The 19,836-nt window shown below is 36.7% G+C and overlaps 1 protein-coding gene across 2 annotated transcripts in view; it reads left to right on the top strand.

Moving 5' to 3' along the window:
* LOC113226782 (multidrug resistance-associated protein 1-like) overlaps positions 1 to 19,407 on the top strand; it is a 37,292-nt gene extending 17,885 nt beyond the window's left edge. Inside the window, exons 3-20 of one of the 2 annotated variants that reach the window (XM_026459525.1) lie at positions 392 to 658; positions 806 to 999; positions 1,358 to 1,543; positions 1,936 to 2,190; positions 3,569 to 3,809; positions 6,402 to 6,539; positions 8,784 to 8,930; positions 9,310 to 9,394; positions 9,523 to 9,717; positions 11,028 to 11,204; positions 11,290 to 11,423; positions 12,017 to 12,227; positions 14,054 to 14,179; positions 14,433 to 14,542; positions 15,709 to 15,852; positions 16,769 to 16,844; positions 17,832 to 18,052; positions 19,171 to 19,407. In XM_026459525.1, the coding sequence (XP_026315310.1) occupies positions 392 to 658; positions 806 to 999; positions 1,358 to 1,543; positions 1,936 to 2,190; positions 3,569 to 3,809; positions 6,402 to 6,539; positions 8,784 to 8,930; positions 9,310 to 9,394; positions 9,523 to 9,717; positions 11,028 to 11,204; positions 11,290 to 11,423; positions 12,017 to 12,227; positions 14,054 to 14,179; positions 14,433 to 14,542; positions 15,709 to 15,852; positions 16,769 to 16,844; positions 17,832 to 18,052; positions 19,171 to 19,392 (3,129 nt within the window). In that variant the 3' untranslated portion in view covers positions 19,393 to 19,407. The remainder of the gene's footprint in view (positions 1 to 391; positions 659 to 805; positions 1,000 to 1,357; positions 1,544 to 1,935; positions 2,191 to 3,568; positions 3,810 to 6,401; positions 6,540 to 8,783; positions 8,931 to 9,309; positions 9,395 to 9,522; positions 9,718 to 11,027; positions 11,205 to 11,289; positions 11,424 to 12,016; positions 12,228 to 14,053; positions 14,180 to 14,432; positions 14,543 to 15,708; positions 15,853 to 16,768; positions 16,845 to 17,831; positions 18,053 to 19,170) is intronic. The other variant, XM_026459526.1, reaches the window with a different exon arrangement.
* The last annotated feature ends 429 nt before the right edge of the window (positions 19,408 to 19,836 follow it).

Genomic DNA, 19,836 nt, shown 5'->3' with positions numbered 1-19,836 from the left:
ATCACCCCGTTCCGGCTTGACGTCGCGTCCCGGGACACCCTGTATAATATATTACGTATGCGTAGTCGAGATTTCCGCATTTTTATTGTACGGCTTGAACTGCGAAACATACTCAACTTCCATAAAATTCAAACAAATCCTAATAATACAAATATATATCTACGTACTTGCCTACTGGTTAATATTTTTATAGATACTATAATGAGAAGGTACTTGTTTGAAAACTCAATTTTGGGTTTTTGTTTTTTCCCTATTGCTCTTACACTTGCAATCAGATTACAGAATAACAAAACAAAGAATGAAATATAGTTAGATACGCTTGTGCGAAAAAATTATAGCCTTAGCATTACCAAATACAAGGATAAATGATTGAAAGTTCTTTTTCCTGCAGGGTTTGTCCGCAACATTGTTATACTACAATAGGAGATATGGCATGAGAGCATCAGGAGTACTCTTCTTCTTCTGGTTACTACTAGTGCTAGCGGGGCTGCCCCAGCTCCGAACAGAAATAAGGGCCTACTCCGACGCTGCTGATGATGGAAACGTCCAATACTCCTTTGTTAGCTACATACTATATTACCCACTTATTTTTTTGATGTTTATACTCAATTGTTTCGCCGACTTACCGCCCAAAGATACTCCGTACAAATTCGGAAAGGTAATTCTATTTATTATTATTAGTTATACTAAATAGTCACGACAATATTCAAACACTACTACTTAAATAACCAAAATAAAATTAATTTAAAATGGCCAGTTATTCTTCAGGTCAATACTATTTATGATTATTATTATTATTTATTAGAACCCATGCCCAGAAAGTGCATCAGGGTTCCCTAGCCGGCTGACATTCAGCTGGTTCGATCCTCTAGCAATCACAGGCTTCCGTAGGAGTCTCACTGAAAGTGACCTCTGGGCGCTGAACCCTCCAGACTCCTCGAAAGAAGTGGTTCCAAGATTCGAAAAATACTGGCACAGTACATTAGAGAAGCGAGAAGCGTAAGTGCAAATTCATTGAAGCTTAATATTCACATACACCAAACTTCTAGTTGATAAAGTACTACACAAATCATTATTATGGGTCTGGGGCCTTACCATGAACTCTTATTACGATTCAGTTTAGGACCTAAAATAAATCGTTGTGAGACAGCGCTACATGAAGTGTAGGTATATCACCAACCCGCTTTTTTGTCGTTACGAACCTAAACTGAACTGTAATAAGAGTTCATGGTAAGGCCCCTGTTCAGTTTTAACTTACAATGTGCACGCAAGTACTTTAGTACCGTATGTTTTAATGAAACTGTTCGAGTAATTTTACATAATACTTCGAAGGACTTACTTACAACCCGACTTTCAGCACAAACAGCAAAAAGGCGACGTACAGTCAAATTTCAGCGAGTATGAATTTCAAGCCAGAGAGCGAACGGAAGCCTGCCTCAGTCCTGCCTGCGCTATGTCTAGCCTTTGGTGCGCAGTTCTTGTTTGGGTCCGTGCTCAAACTCATCAACGATATTCTCACGTTCGTCTCGCCACAACTACTCGGGTGAGTTTTACAAATTTGTTTACACATTTAACAGCTTTTGCCCAGTCTTCTTACGTGTCCTAGGCGAAAGTATTCTTGCTAATTCAAAATATTATTTAGCCCCCAATTTTCATGTGTCGACTGCAAAATATGTAACAATGCAAAATTTAACATTATGAAATATTAGGTTTTTGTCTTAATTATAAACAAACGTGGTACAATTTTATCAATAATTTTGGAGAGTTCTATGATATAGAATCCTAAATTCATCATCGTGTCGTGTTTGCCGTATTGATGTCACTTGTGCGCTTTTGATCAGTATTAAATAATGAACGCCACAGCAAGTAATGAATGACAAGTTTAGCTTTCATTTCCTTTTTTTTTAGTACAATTTGAATTGTTTTTAATTTCAGACTCCTAATAAGTTTTATAGAAAGCAAAGAGCCGGTATGGAAAGGCTATGTATATGCGGTCGCGCTGTTAGCATGCGCATCTGCACAGACCATTGTACTCGCGCACTACTTTACCCGGATGTACCTTGTTGGCATGAGAATAAAAACCGCTGTCACTTGTGCCGTTTATAGAAAGTCTTTGCGGATGTCATGCACTGCGAGAAAGGAATCCACCATCGGCGAAATTGTTAATTTGATGTCGATTGATGCGCCTAGGTAAGACTGTTAATAACTGTTTTGCATAGATGGAGTACTTGAAAGTAACGCTAGCGTGATCGTAGGCATAGCACTATACCCTGGAAGCCTACTGCTGCATGGTGTCGTTTAGTTGTCATGCTGTTGATTTCGCGCAATAGCAATTCTATAAAACGTTCCGCCCGATTCTATCACTAGCGCTCTGAAATATGCATAAAATGAGAATTTCTTTTTTTCTTATGTTATACATCATAGTTTGCCACAGTTGGCGCTAAAGAGTCCTTAGGAGGGGCAGTAGGGACGTCGGAAGCAATTGGGGTCGTTGAAGCTGTCCAGGGAGTGCTACCGCATTTGAAAAAAATTGAAGAAAGATTGAATATGTAAACTACATACAACACTACATATATATGTATTTGGTTATCTTGTGATTTTTTGTGTTAACTTTAATATAAAAAATACGCGTTTTCAATTATTTTTTGTGGTGGTGGGCTTTGAAATTCTTTTAGCCGGTCTCAGTGGGCGTTGAGCTAAAAAGTTTGGAAACCTATGTTGTACACTAATTTTCACCTGTCATAAAATAACTACCAAGTAAAGAACAAATAATAATTATCACGAAACCTTCAAACACATTCTTATCTTTGTAATCAATATTATGTAGGTAATCTCCTATTTGCTCAACGTTATCATTATTATAGTTCAAATACACAGAGATAAAGTTAGACATAAAAAACATTTCGACAACGGAACTACATATTATGCAATATGTACTTGTGCAATGATCAGTATGACGTGTATAGTCAAGAGCACGTCAAGCTTGACACTTAAGACTTAAATCGACCGTTCGATAAGAACGGTCCAAAGTTCAAAGTGTCAAGCTTGACGTGCTCTTGACTATACAAAAATATAACATAATACACCTCCCATAAACGGCCTAAAATTTTCAGTTGAACAAAGTATTTCAGAAAATAGTTCACACCAAGACTTCTGAAGAATACCAACAAAAATGTTGTGATGGCATGACTATTTTTTGGTTTTAGTTATGAAACCATTGATTCACTTTTGCGTAGCTTTAAAGACCCAAACTTCATTTCACGTATAAAAAACGCAGAGAAATTGCTTCTTATATGAAATTTTTCTAACATACAATTACTTAAACTCTTTGTAGCACAGTCATGTAACCCCTAATAGAGCTTTCATTAATAATAATAATAATAATAATAATAATAATGTGCCAGACAACCACACCAATTTCCTGGTCTCAAACTAGTGAATTCCCTTTACTATGAGTGCCATACTATGGCGTTCGCAATTCTTATTCCATGCGCAAAAGTCAAAATACACCATACGATTATCATAAAGTTACAGATTAAGCACGCTGTATGTAAAACCTTTGTTACAGGTTCCTAGAATTTACAGCGTATGTAAACCTGATATGGTCTGCGCCACTCCAAATAGCGCTTGCCGTATTTTTCCTTTGGGGCATCTTAGGGCCATCCGTACTAGCCGGCCTCGCCGTTATCATAATATTCATCCCCATAAACGGGTTGATTATCAATAAAGTTGAAGCATTACAAGTTAGCCAGATGCAATACAAAGACGAACGAGTCAAACTTATGAACGAGGTCCTTAATGGAATTAAGGTAAGTGATACTTACTTCATAGTGCCTCATTACTTTTGCTAAAATACATAAGAGTTCATCCAGTAATGTACTGTCACCTTACCTATTTCTACCGCCAAGCAGCCTGCTGCTAGTAATAAAAATGCTCACATTACTTTATAATGTGAGCATTTCTGCGCACCGACTTTCAAGGGTAAGGGTGCTTGTGAAATTATCAAGCATTACAGGCACAAGAAACTTGTCAATTTATGTCTCAGGGTGACGGGCGTAGTGGCAGTGCCCCTCAGATCTTTTCCATTTAAAGCTCTGAGTGCCACTGCAACGGTTTTGGACAGGAGTGTAGCTTACCATCAGGCACACGACTTTTTCATCCCCTCACTTAATATTATAAAAGAAATATTATACTTAACTGCTATTATGTTAGTATAAGGGTGTAATATACGAGTATATGTAGGATCTGAAAATTATTTCAATTATTATATATACACATATATCGATGGTCTAATTGAATAAAGCAATGATTACATATTGCACGGTTTTTTATATTACATATTTCGATTCAGCGTCATTTAAATACACCTTGTCAATTGTTTACGTATATCGCGACCCAACTTTTGACAAATTGTGCGAACTACGTAAATTATACATATTTACTCGACCCTCAATTTTAAGTAGTTTCGCAAATTCATAACCTAATAATTAGTATAGTGTAGCAATTAGCACTGTAACACAGATGTGCAGTATAAAGAGCGTACTCGGCCATTAAATTCGATATAAAGATGTATTTATTTATTTATTTATTATTTAAAACTTTACATTCATATGTAGATTCTTACATTAAATCCATAATAAAAAATAAAAATAAAAAAGAAATCAACTACTCGCTAAAATGATTACGAAACATGTACATAGCAAATAAAGTATAGTGTTATCCTTGTGAATTCACACAGAGTACATGAAAATAAGTCCGTTCTGTCTGCAACATCATTTAGGATTTGCAAAACTCGTGTGAGCGGGGCCTTCTGGCTCAGGAGGGCTACACTCGATCTCCGTCCGAAACAATTGCTGTCAAATAAGTAATATTCGACAAAATTAAGAGACAAGTATCTAGTATGAAGCTTCATTCGCATCACGCGTCTTTTCATTTGGTCAAGTATTGCTCTTTTGGCAGTAATTGTTTCGGACGGATGTCGAACGGAGATCGAGAGTAGACACCCAGATTAGTCCGGCCGCGCGGCACTGCCAACAACCGCGGTTTTCGCCGCCTCCTTACGTAATCATTCGGCACGCATAAAGACACCCTTTCCAGTATACTATGGTTAAGAATTGACCCTCTAAGTAGTTTAAAAATAATTTGAGCTAATGCGAAGTCTCGACGTACTTCTAGTCTATTATAACCAACCATGCCGAGTACAAATAAACTTGGATACATGAGTGGATAAAAGAGTGGATAAAAGTAAACACCATATATTCTTGCATATAAATGCCGTGTAAATTTATTTTGAATGCGTGCACACAATTTGTACACAACTAAAAAAAAAAAGTGTACACAATTTTGTACTTTGCTTCATGAGGCGACCAGATAACTGCATTGCATCCCAGGTGGCTCCTTACCAGGGCATCATATAATGCTTTTATGGGACTAATTTTGTTAAAGCACCGAGTCTGCCTCAATACGAAGCCAAGGTTCCTTTAGGCCTTTTTACAAACATTGACTGTATGGTCTCGAAACGTCAGTTGGGCTGTAAGTAGAACCGCTAGATCGCGTACCTTGGAAACCTTTTGCATTGGGACTGTGTTTATGCTATATTCGTATTGGATAGGTGTCCGAGCACGACCGAATGTTATCGGAGAACACTTTGCCTCATTAAAAAACAGATTGTTCTCGTGACTCCACTGGACAACCCTGTCTTATATCTCCTTGTAAGTTTTCACAATCTCGTCCATCTTTTATAGCCAACAGTAACTTTAAGTCGTCCGCATATAGCAGACAAGTGGCATGATGAACAACACTGGGTAGGTCATTAATCATTATAATGAATTCAAGCGGACCCAAATAAACAAACCAATGTTCTCAATTTCTCATATATATCATAAACCTTTTTAGGTTCGTTTTAATAAATTTGTTAACACAGGTTCTACTCTTCATACTAAGAGTATGTTTATTAAATTTAATTTGTATTTTTGTTTGTATTAATTAATTAATTGGAGTAATAAAACGCTTATTTTACCTCATTTAGGGCATCAAAAACCATACAAACAAATAAAAGGTAGCCAAAGGTTGTGCCTAACCAAAGCATTGCCACAAGGATGGTATTGTTATATAGGATGTTAAAAAATTACCGTTTTGATAATATTTTGTTTGTTAATGTACATAGGTTAAGCACAATTATGAAATTTTTATGTAATGGCCAAGCCTTTTGTTTTCTTTTGTTTACGTTTTTGAACTCGAATACTATCGCCGAGTATAGAAAGGTTATATTTCACAACTCTGACACAATAGCAGACAACGACACTTTACATTTAGGTTAAAGAACAACAAGACTGTCTGAAATCTAAAGTGACCCAATTGATTGTGTTTATATTTTAATCTGTAGTATGTTTTATTTTCAGGTACTTAAAATGTATGCTTGGGAACCAAGCTTTGAGGACCAAATACTTAAAATAAGAAACAAAGAAATTAATATCATAAAACGAATTATCTACTTAAATTCGGTCAGTGCATTTATATCGGTTTTTGTGCCGTTTTTGGTAAGTTTCTTTGCATTTTTATTTGTTTAAACTAAATGTAAAATATATTCATTTCGCATTTCTAGACATTATAGTCGTCACAAATACGAGGCTATACTACGAGGCCAAACTTGACACTTGTCATCGTAACGCGAATAAGAATGTGGACTAATCATATCGCTAATCACATTACACGATTTTCACGAGAAATCGATTCAAAATTTTAAGAGTTTGTGATTGTTTAGATTATTTTTCGATTCACTGTTGTTCTGGGGGCCTAAAAGGCTAAATCGTGCAATTTTGTTAAAAACAATTCATTTACAGAATTCCTTGCAATTCTGTAGCAATTCCTCTGATTTTCTTAAAATTTCGTCGTGTCCCACATTCCGATGAATTGTACCCAATTCTTTTAATTTTGATTTTATAATATTTATAAATGGTTTATTACGAGAATTTAGTGTAAATATTATGTATGTTCGCCGATAAAACAACTACATAAAAAGATTAAATTACCTAGAAACCAAGGATTTCATAAATTTTCAATTATTCGGCTGGCAATAAGTTAGAAGTTGTCAATGTCAACAACAAACATTCTCAAATAAAGTTCATAATATTTTTTTAATATTTTTTTAAATATTTTTTCCGAGTAATCGAAGCGACTCGGTGAAATACGGCGATTAATTGCTTACAACACTATTGTTTAAAAAAAATAGTTTGAGGATGTAACTGTTTTCAGGACGTTTCATGGTAACTCAAAATTGCATTTTATTTCGGAATTCGTGCGAAAACAGTACTTCAAATATGTTTTGTCATATTATATAATGTTTCAATAAAATTTACGTATTTTTTAAAACTCAATTATGCTACTAATTGTTTGATTATTGTTTCGTTGATCGCAATCAAAGTTACATACTATCGCCTTCTTTAGCTGTCAAATTTGGCCTCTTATTTCTCTTATTTGGTGACGACTATAATCTGTTGAATCTTGCTGACGCAGTTCACAGCGACAGGGCGTAAATGAAATATGGCACCGTCGATGGCGTTGATGAACTCTCGCCACAACATTACAAAGACTTGTAGGTAGTTCTATCGCGTACTTGAGTAGATTATAATTATTGTAAAAATTCAGTGTCCTGACTTCAGTATACATTTATCGGAAACGATATTCCCTCATTGCTGGAAGCACCCATTTTCGATGACTCCACTAGTCCAAGTGTTTATTTCAATCAATTATTTATTTAAATTACAATTTACAACAGAAGTATAATAAACACGAAAGAAGTAATTACAGTGCAGACAACTTCCTGCATATAAGAATAGTTTCATGTAATAAAAGCATGTCTGATAATATATACTATATAATATACTGTACTGTAGTCATACTTTTTACCGTATACTGTTGCTATGCTGAATAAAGTGTAACAGCACAATCTACTTGTCTTTGTTCATTTTAATAATAACTACTATTAGGAAATGAAATTGTTTTTCCGGATTTAAATCGCGTATATTTGTTTGGTCACGGTATGGGACCTGTAAAGGGCCCGAAACGTCGATTTGTTTGAAAAAACAAATATACGCGATTTAAATTCGGAAAACAGTTTCATTTCCTATGTGTAACAATCGCGAAAACCTAAGAACTCGATAATAACTACTATTGTTGTAATGAGCGAACCCTCTAGTTTAATACTATTAATATTTCTTATTGTATTGGATGCCAATATTTTATTTTTAACTGTAGAAAATTATTTATAATTTATCTGTTGTACGAAAAATAAAATTTCCGCAATTAGTGATAAATTATTATTAAAAGAAATCATATTGTGGTAAGAAATCTGTGATTAATGATAATCATTTAGTGAATAACCACGAAAGCCTTAGCGCCCTGTTATACGAACAGAAAGTTTTAGCCACGCCACGCCTTCGTACATTAATGAAGAATCTGGTTTCTATTTATTAGGCAACAACATTTAAATTCCTCTGAATAATACAACCGCACGGGGCGCCGCGTAGACCAAATTCAAGCTAGAGTCGCCCGCGTATCCGGGATGCTGATTTAAGTTAAAACGTAAAAGCTAAGTAAATATAGCGTATTTTGTTGCTGCGCGGCGGCAACGCGGACTTCGCTCGGCGACCGCGCGGCGACACGGGGTGATCGCGATGAAATTCATGTCGAATAAATTGCCCTTAAAATCGATTAGTTATTATTTAAAACAAAATATTCTGAAATTGCGTGGAATCTAATCTAATCCGCTTGTATGATCTTAGGTCACACTGCTGTCGTTCGCGTGTTTCGTACTGGTTAATGACACAGAAGTGCTGGACTCCAAAAAAGCTTTCGTAGCGTTGTCTCTTTTCAATATAATGCGTTTCCCATTGTACATGCTGCCTAATGTTATATCGAGTATTGTTGAAGTAAGTTATATAATTTTGTGGTTCTATCTTTGTGTGTGCAGTAATGTAAATAGTTGAAATTTCATTTAACTCTATATGATACCATAATACGAACACAACTTCACACATACATTTAGAATTGTCTTACTTGCACGTATTAATAAGCATAGCTACTTTTCCAACTTAACACTTTACTATTTTCGAAAATATTTAAATAATTATATATATGACCTTCTTACACTTAACAATAGAGACTTCATTCAACTTTTCTGTCACTAAAACGAGACTGACTAAAGAATCTGATTTCCCAGTTTCTTACTTGATAAATACATACAAATAGCTTGGTGATGGATAAAAAGATTTTTTTACTGCGCATGGTTCATGTTCACTCGATTTGCAGATTTCGGTCGTTATAAAGAGATTGAACAAATTCATGAACTGTGATGAACTCAACGTAAACTCCGTAGAGCACGATCCCAAAGAACGTAAGTATATTGACATATTTGATATTAATGATACAGAGCCTCTCCAAAATTGGCAAGCCAAGCATAAGCATAAGTCTGTAAATGAAAATGTAATCCGCGGAGCTTCTAACGAAGTGTTATTGTTGCAGCCAACCCCATACTGATCGAAAGCGGTCACTTCTCGTGGGGCGACGAGCCGGAGCCGACTCTGCGCAACATCAACATCAACATAAAGAAGGGCTCGCTGGTGGCCGTGGTGGGCGCCGTCGGCTCGGGCAAGAGCTCGCTGCTCTCCGCGCTGCTGGGGGAGATGAACAAGGTCTCCGGGCGCGTCAACACCACTGGCAAGTTGGCACCCTCATCGGCTATATTATAAACAATACACACTATAATGTTTTATTCTCAAAAATCGATTTAAAAGGAGTTACAATTGATAATCTGTTTTATTCTTAACAATAGATTTGAAGGGGCTAGGATATAAAAGCACGCAATGGAATGCGTTAGAAACAATAACAAAAAATATATATTTAAAACTTTCCCCTAGAATTATGGTTCCTAAAATAGTCTATAGCGATAAAAAATGGGCGTTGTATAAGATGGGTGTCCACGATGGTGGCTTCCAGTTAGACAGGCCAGAACCAAAATTTTTTACTTAACATAAATGTAATAATCCATATTACATGGATAGTACACGTAGAACACGTAGAATTATAGTATACGTAGAAATTACCTACTATATGTATAAGTAAACATTTCACAACTAAACGGATATGGTCCTATATTAGGTTCGATCATAGTTTCCCAAACTTTTTGGCTCACCGCTCTTAGGCAAGATAAATAAATGTCATCGCCCAAAATAATTGAAAACACGTTTTTTTTACATTAAATTGAAAAGGGTTGTAACCCTAACTAGCCGTGAACAGGTTCACGGCAATGAAACGGGAAACTTCCGGTCCACAAAATTTATTAAAGAAGTAAAGTTTAAAGAAAGGGGCCCTAAATGGGCCGAGTAACTGAATTACAGATATAGGTACATGAAGGCTGTAGACTTATAAATTATTACACATGATTTAGCTTATTAAATGATTACAAACGTAGTTAAGAACCAGAATTAGCGATTATTCGCGATGGAATTTGGGACAGCTCCGATCGTTGTGGCGGTCGAGCTGGGAGTGACCGTGGTACGAAAACAAAATGAGAAAGTGAAGGAAGATGGAACAATTCAAATTAAAAATTTAAATACAAAAATAAAAAATGATAGGATACAAGCAGAGAGAGGCGATACCAAGAGGTGAGATGACGGTGTAAGGAGGTCACACCGTCACAAACTTTACACAAAAATCACTTGGAAAAAAATACGTATATTTAGTGTAGTTTATATAGATAATTCAGATTTTCTTTTCAATTGCGATAGCATCCCCTGGATCAACGCCCCCTATTGCTTTCTTATGTTTTTTATAGTCTTGCACTCTACAGTTAACTTATCAAAGTGAGTAGCACTGTGTCAGCTGTTAAAAACACACCCATGTTAGAAAAGGGGTCTAACACAAAACAGAAAATTTTGGCAAAAATGGGTATGCAATAAATTTACGATGTTATTGGATTGTTTTTGTAATGAAACCAAAGATGAAAGTAAAATGCACTCTGTTCACAGGTAAAGTAGCATACGTGCCCCAACAAGCTTGGATCCAGAACGCAACCCTGCAAGACAACATTGTATTCGGCAAGCAGCTCGACAAACTCAAATACAATAACGTGATTGACGTGTGCGCACTCAAGTCAGATTTTGACGTGCTGCCCGGTGGCGACCAGACTGAAATCGGCGAGAAAGGTATGCTCGCAGAACGGTGAACTGGTGTGTGGAACACAATCTGTTTTTTTGTCGAACGTGAGTTGATGTTCTTGTTGATGGCTAGGCATTAACCTGTCCGGAGGTCAGAAACAGCGCGTGTCGCTGGCGCGGGCCGTGTACTTCGACGCGGATAACTACTTCCTCGACGATCCGCTCAGCGCCGTCGACTCGCACGTTGGGAAACATATATTCGACAAGGTAACACCCGAACTAAGTACTTGCCATGGACAGGCATAATTCTCGAGAAAAAACACGACTGATGTGTAACACACACGCACACGCGCACGCACACTCACGCGCGAACGCACACGCACACGCACACACACACACACACACACACACACGCACGCACGCACGCACGCACACGCGCGCGCCGCGTAACCGTTCAGCCATGGAGGCAGTTATAAAAGACAGCAAAAATCCGTCAGAGGTGTCATTTTGCTGTATAACAACACTCGGCCAAATGACGGCCATATCGCTCAAATGACGCACCAAAAGCTCTTTAAAATATCCTGGAAAACCATTGAACACCCACCATGTAGTCCAGATTTGTCGCCTTGTGACTTTCACATGTTTGGACCCTTGAAAATTGCTTTATGAGGACAGTGTTTCACCGATAATGCGGGTTTGAGAATTTTGTGCACAATTGGCTCAAGGTCCTTCTTTTTACAGTGAAGGGATAAATAAGCTTCCGATTTGGTAGGAATAATTATAAACGACCCTTTCACTTAACCAAAAAACAAAATGTACATTCCACGTATATATATATATTTTTTTAATAATTTCTTCAGGTTGTCGGCCCGAACGGTCTCTTAAAAACTAAGACGCGAGTTTGGGTGACGCACAGCGTGACGTACTTGGCGCAGGCTGACCTTGTGCTAGTACTGAAAAAAGGCCAGATCTCTGAAGCCGGCACGTATCAAGGGTTGCTGGAAAAGAAGGGCGCCTTTGCTGATTTCTTGATTCACCATCTGAGCATCGCTAAAAGAACATCACCCGAAGGTTTGTATAATACGTGTGAAAGTTTGGCTGATTGAAACTGGGTATAAACTTTTATACTACAATATGAACATTTGCTATGTGCTATGTATAGTCTCGTCGAGTCTCTAGTACGATACGGCTCGACTAGCGCGAGAGTGACATAAGTGATAAAGTGCGAGATACTGCTATTCTCGCATGGAGATCTCGCGCTTTATGTCGCTCTCGCACAAGTCGCGTATCTTTCATGCTAGCCCTACTGGAACCACCCTCCCCGCATTGTAAGAAAACCCCTGGTCGATCGTATACACAGACATACGAGTATATTTAGATAGACGCCGCAAGTACAGCAATTTGTATGAAAACCGAGCGTGCCACATTTTATGTATCCACCATGACGTCACAAGAACTATTTAGTGATGGGAAACCTCCTTCCACGCCAAATCGATTGATTGAACGGAATATACGCATTCCATTCAATTAATCGATTCAAGTATTCGTTGATTACAAGTAGTGGTGAAATATTAATGTAGTAGAAAAATACCAAAACAAGATAGTTACGTCCTTTATTAAAAGTTGTTTAAAAAAAATTTTGATTACATATAAATTTCAACTTTAATTTTTAATTAACTTCAAATATTAAAATTATTGTCCTTGAAATAAAATAAGCTTATTATATAACTGTCTTTTTGTAATAGAAGTCCTTATCGATTGACTTAAATAATGAAGACGCACGTCAATATATGAACTTGCAACTGCCTTAATTAAATTTACTATATGGTTTTCCGTCGGTCATTGATCAAATTGGTGAATGGCAAGACAACTGAAAATGTTACTGCTGACAAAATATCGTAAAATGTTACTAATCAGAAGAGGTTTACTTAATGTCGGCCTCGTGTAAAGTTTTTGTGATTTGATCATGATTTCTCGGATTTCTAACTCTGCCACTCTGCATATTTGGATAGCATCATAAGTGGGATAATCTAGACCACCTTCGTCCTTGAAAGCAACGAACTCGTACGTATGACCAACTCCAGGTTCTTATAAAGACAGCGCACTGTTAATTCTTTGCATTATATATTTTTTTGTATTACTCGTACTACATATCCGGCGATGTATGTAATTATTTGCTCACTATATTCGGACATTCAACGCAACGTGCTGCAAAAATTATCGAAATTAGAGATACTACTGACAATAGATACTACAAAACTGAAAAAAAACGAAACGTTATTAAACGTTATAACAAAAGAGTTAATATTCAATGTTAAATTTGGCCAAAGAAATGTACAAAACTGAATGCCATTATACAAAAGGGCGTTCGTTCGATATTCATGGCGTATTAATAAAGGATCACAAATATATCGCACCAAGTAAAAGCCGCAATGTATTACAAATATGGGGCATACACTGGGTTGCATATTTGTTTTCTCGAAAGTCATTCAAAACCAAAATAATTGTTTTTAAAATAAATTATATGCATCTTCTGATTACAAAATCACTTGCCTGTGGAAGGAAACGTCCCTGTTTATCCGTTTACCCACAGTTATGATGCTTTTGCAGTTTATAATGACACAATTATGCATTTTTCGCGACTGATGTTTATCTACAACGATCGAGCGAGTTCTGAAGTGTAGCAGCGGCAAGTAAGTGAATTTCATTTACTTTGGGCACGCGAAGTACGTACACTTGCGGCGTCTATCTAGAATCTAGATACATGTCTGTGATCGTATAGTATAATAGGCTTTAATCGTCGAAGCTTGGAACTGGTTGGCGGGGGATGCACATGCCCAGTATAAAATGCTTAAGATATGAAAAGTTATTTCATGGTTGTTATTTTTTAATTTCAGAATTAAACGAAATCAAGCAAGATCTGAAAAGCAAATTAGGCTCGGAGTTTCAGATCAAACTACAGCGGGCGCGGTCGCTATCGGAAAGCGCAGAGTCAAAGCAACAACAGACCGAAGGTACGACAGGTAGTTATTGCATCTATATGTTTTTTTATTACCTAAGCAATAATACAAGGAAGAAAGAGATCCGACGATATAACAAAAGACAAAATAAACCAATTTTTTGTTCATGGTCTATGTGATTTATTGGAGCTGTATATTCACTCAACACTAACGAGTTAGTATGCTTATATGGTGTACTATTTCTTTTTTATGTTTTTGTTAAACACTGAATTAAAAATTATACGAAAATATACTGATATTGTTAAATGAATTTCAGAACACCGTGCAAACAACGTAGAGAGACAATGGTCGTCAGACAGCGAAATGCTCGAGGTACTAAAAGCTGAAAACAAGCTTATTGAGGAAGAAAAGACAGAGACGGGAAGCGTAAGTACCATGGTCGAACTTCTGTTATGCCCTGCAGACTATATGTAATAATACTCCGTGTAAAATGGTCACACCTGTCCCCAGAACTGTACTGCTTGGTTTCCTTTCCACTTTGGTTGGTTTCGGCTCATCTGAAATGTCCCATATACTCGATTACTGCTTTGTTTTGGGATCGTAACTATAAATCCATGTTTTGTCACCTGTTACTACATTATGTCGTAACAGTGACGCGATCCGTTTTTTAAGCCTCAGTCAAATTGTGTGGGATCCACCGAGAGCACAGTTTTTTCACACCCAAACGTTTGTGTAGTATTGATTGTATTTGACTCATGCCTAAAGATGCTCGAATCTCATGGTATGTCACATGCCTGTCTGTTTTGATCATACGGCGCAAGGTAGGGATGTTTTTGTTGTTCACAGCAGTGGACGGGCGACCATCACGAAATTCGTCACTCAGATTCACACGACCGCGTTTGAATTCTGCAAACCAGATAAATAGTCGTCTTGCATGGTGCTTCATTGCCAAAAGCAGTTTGAAGCCGAGCGAAGCTCCGCTGAGTTGTTAGATTACACTTAAAGTCCTAGAAAATCATACTACGAAAATTTACACGAGTTAAATCCATGATCATGTAGACAAACAATTTGTAAAATGACGCCACACTGTAGAAACAAGAGACAGTCAGATGAAACAAACTGTATTCTACAGCCAAAGAGTTCCATTTTCAAACGTAATTTTTAAATATTGTTTATGTAAGTGACCAGTTCCGGAAACTTATAGCGCGCCCTATGTATAACGAAGGGAGAGCCGCACATTTTTAACCGACTACAAAAAAGGATGAGGTTCTCAATTCGACTCTTTATTGTATGTGTATGTTACGCGACAACTCCTGCATTTGTGAACCGATTTTGATGATTCTTTTTTTGTTGGAAAGAGGGTACCTCATTATTTGGTCCCATTTAAATTTGAAGAAAATATTTCGTCTCTAAGGAGGGCAAACCGGGGAATTAATCCGGATTCGCGTACTTCCGGTAACAGGTTTCAATAAAACTTGGCAAATAGATGTAATTCCACGAACTCTTGAGGTCGGTTTTCTTAGTACTCTGTACTGAGATTATTAATTTATCCAGTAGTAAAAGCCATAAAAATAACGTTGTGCTATGTGCAGGTGAAATGGAGCGTATACAAGTACTACCTAACGTCGTTGGGCGTGCTAATACCAGTTATGGCCTTGATAATGAATGTGGTAGTGCAAGCGCTCCAGATCGGCTCTAACTTCTGGCTTGTAGAGTGGTCCAACGACGACCAAATGGTTAGTATAATATTTCTTCTTTAGGAAACGTATATGCTACTATTGGAGCCATATGATAATATGACTACAGAATCAGGAATGGGAATAAAATAATGATAAAGTGGTAATACATATCGTCACCTTGTGACGATGGGATGTCCTCCATCGTCATCCCATTTGTATCACCTTTTCTCTGGTTCCTGGGCACTTATTATCAAATTTTGAATTGTTCTTAAATTTTTTTTATCTCATTCTCATTTTGTTTCGTTCCGTCGTCACTCTCTACTTAATTTTAACCTAATTTTGATCCTCTTTAAAATCAAGTAACCTAACTAATACTTAAAATACGGCCCGTTCGGGCTAAGTTCTTTACTGTCTCACACATGTTTCGTAGTATTTAAGTAGGGACTGTTTTTTAATATTGTACCTGTTTTTATATACTATTTTTATTGTTAGATCCTTTCTTCCTTTCCTCACCTTTATATAATGAATTCATGCGTAAATACATAAATACATCACGTGGTCCACCACGTGATGTATTTACGTAAGTAATTATTATTGCACCCTATTGGCGGTTACCAACCCTTTCAGCCTTACTTTCTCAAACTTGTATTAAGATAAGTTACTGAAATGCCAAAAAATGCATTGTATTACATATACAAATTTTGCAGGCTGATTTCACATCACATATCCTTCATATTCACACACTAGCTTTTACCTATTCTTAAAGTTATGCATCCAAATTAAGATAAGAAATTTAAAATCAATAGAAAGTTTTGCCGTCTCCTGAATAATCACTCTTTATAAGATACTAGTTTGAGAAAGTAAGGCATCGATATTCAAGTTCAGGTTCTATAATCTTAAGTAACAATTGCGACAACAAATGTTGTCTCAATTATTACTTTGCACTGATTATATATTTTAATACATTTCACAGATCGTTAATGGAAGTGTGGACACACAACGACGAGATTTCTATATAGGTGTATACGCAGGCCTTGGAGCAGCACAAGGTAAAATAATGTATACCGCAACTAAGAAAATATCTGGTTTAATACGCAACTCCATACAGTGCCACAATTTGTTGAACATTTTCGTTGTTAATTGTTAATTTATTTGTCACGTGTCCGGAAAGAACGAAGAATGAATTTATGAAAAAATACTTAAAGGGACTTGTTTAATGAAAAGAATTGCTCTTTTTGTCTCTAAAATAATCAAAACATTCATAGACCTACGAATGACCTGTACCTCAGTAGCGCGAAAAGACTACATGCACCAGTATTTATCAGTCTTTATACAGGGCTTATGAGCCCGTAATTTAGTGTCGTTAAAGTTGCAGTTGGTACGTCCCAGCTTTTTCATGATTTTTTTGCCCCGTATCATTATTTGAACCTCCACACATACGATTAAATTGGTATACTGGTATATTACGAAACAAGCTGATCTACTACCCGTAGTTTCACCGTTCTTATTTGGCTATGTTTATGGTAAATGTTTTTATATACAATATATTGTATGTCCAATATGTTGCGCTTGCAAAATACAATTTAAATTAATATTTTGTTTACACGTTAGTAATTGGTAAATTTAGCACTAGTAAGTGACATTTTGTCTCTAGCAATTCTTATTAACATTGTAATTTTATGTACGTACTACATTTTATAATTTCTTGCACGAAACTTTAAAAATACTCGTATAAGCAAAACACATTCATGCCTAATTTAATTTTTGTTTAAAAATCCTAATAACAAGCCCCTATGTTATACTGATTTTCTAAGCATTTTTATACACTTTAACTTTGATTCAATTTGGTGAAATTACAGGCACATGGGACTTGTCAACTTATATCTGTAACGGGCGCAGAGGCAGTGCCCCTTAGATCTTTGCAATTGAAAGCTCTGAGTGTCACTGCAACTGTCATGGACAGCTGTGTAGCTTACCATCAGGCGTGTACGACTTGTTAGTCCTGTCACTTGATATTATAAAAAAAATTGTTGCAGTAATATCAACATTTTTTGCGAATTTATTGCCTTTCTTGGCATGTTGGCGTGCGGCAAAAATCCTCCACATGCAGTTGTTGGGCAATATACTAAAGACTCCAATACAATTCTTCGAAAAGACGCCACTTGGCAGAATCCTGGCTAGATTTTCGAAAGACGTGGATGTCTTGGACACATCACTTCCAGATCAGATAGAAAATGTTACTAATTCCACGTTTGAGGTAAAGCTGCAACTTGATTACTTACACATATGGGGTGAAAAATACTTGTTTATTACTAAAGTGGATTGATTAAGTTGTTGACCTCGCATATTTTATACATTATGCGGATTTTAACCGTTATTAATTAAACATGGCTACAACACAACAAATTAGATTTATTCGTGTTTTTGGGCCGCTTTGGACCATTGGATTGTAGATAATAATGGTATAACTGAGATCAACTAGTGCCACCTATACCAGTGCAGGTATAAATGGTACAAGATAGTACCACTTATACCATTAATGGTATAATTCAATGGTATAACTGTTCCGAAGGCGCTGAGTTGTTGTGTTACGTTTTTTTATTGTTTAATGCGTTCTTGTATTTAATGACCATGACAAACACATCTGGTTTGAAATTTTTATAGTATTTGCTACTCTAGTTTCCATGTTTTCATATACATTATAAATAAATCTCAATTTAAAAATTACCTAATTATTTGTTCCTACCTGACATTTAGTACAAGTGAAATTTAGTTAGCATTTTAGTAACAAATACGAAAAAATCATTTCAAGTTCTTATTTACAAAAGAATTTATTTATGTCAACCATTAATAGAATACTTTAAGATTATGAATCTTAATTTTTGTATCCTATTTGGATACTTCCTTTTACTGCCTCCGTGGCCCAACGGTTACCGGACTGCCACGCAGAGGTCCCAGGTTCGATTCCCGGGCCGGGAGAAATATTTATATGGCCTACATTTATTTCTCTCGTGAGTTTGTGGTATCTCGTAATTTGTGGTTGTCTATGTGTGTGTCCATAGCACCCGCGACACAGGATTTCCCTAGTGCGGGGCTATGTTGAGTGTGTACGTTATTATTATTATTACTTCCCTTCAGAGGGGCAAGCTACTAGACTGTCACGTTACTAGACTTTACATATAATATACCACGAATTTTAAGTCGTTCTTCTGGACTGGAGTTAATTTGAAACAATCTACGTTACACTGGACGGGGAAATGGGGTCCAGGCAAAATCCATGAGGGGAGTCGTATCGTCGTTATAACAAATCAGTTATTCAAAATTCTGCATGATTTCGGGATTCAAATCTAACTGAACATTTAAAATGTATTTTAGGTGCTGAGCACATTATTCGTAGTCAGTTTGGTGACGCCGATCTTCCTGGTACTGATAATTCCCATCGGAGTGATCTACTACATCATCCAGCGGTTCTACGTGGCCACCTCGCGGCAGCTCAACCGCCTCGAGTCAATCTCCAAGTCGCCTATCTACTCCCACCTCGGCGAAAGCATTTCAGGGGCCACTACTATACGAGCCTATGGAGTTACACAGAGGTAAATTTACACGCATTTTCCACTAAGCAGCTAGTCGCGGGCGGCTGTTCGCGCACGACTCATATTTATTCAAATAAGTCATCATACCATATCCATTGACACGTCTGCGAACCTGAAGTAAAACTAGCCTCTAAGACTACAGTCGCTCGCGGCTTAGTGGAAAATGGCAGTAGTAGTTTTATTTTGTTAAAATATACACAAATAGGAATTTTGGCGGAAGTACATTTAGTTTAAAAGTAAACGTTTCTAATTTTGTACCAAAATACGTGTGGTTTGTTCCACAACGCCCCATTAAAAAAATAATAAAAGGACAACGGCGAAGTTATTGTTTAAAAAAAACTTAAGCTACTTCAAATATCACAATTACAAGTGTGAATAAAATAAATTAATTGTATTTTTCAAATTATAATAAATGCCTGCTTAAGTTTGGAAATAAAATCATATTTAA

Source organism: Hyposmocoma kahamanoa, unplaced genomic scaffold (assembly GCF_003589595.1).
Source record: "Hyposmocoma kahamanoa isolate Upper Pololo Valley unplaced genomic scaffold, ASM358959v1 202, whole genome shotgun sequence".
NCBI classification, from domain to species: domain Eukaryota; kingdom Metazoa; phylum Arthropoda; class Insecta; order Lepidoptera; family Cosmopterigidae; genus Hyposmocoma; species Hyposmocoma kahamanoa.
This window is presented reverse-complemented; position numbering and strand designations above follow the sequence as displayed.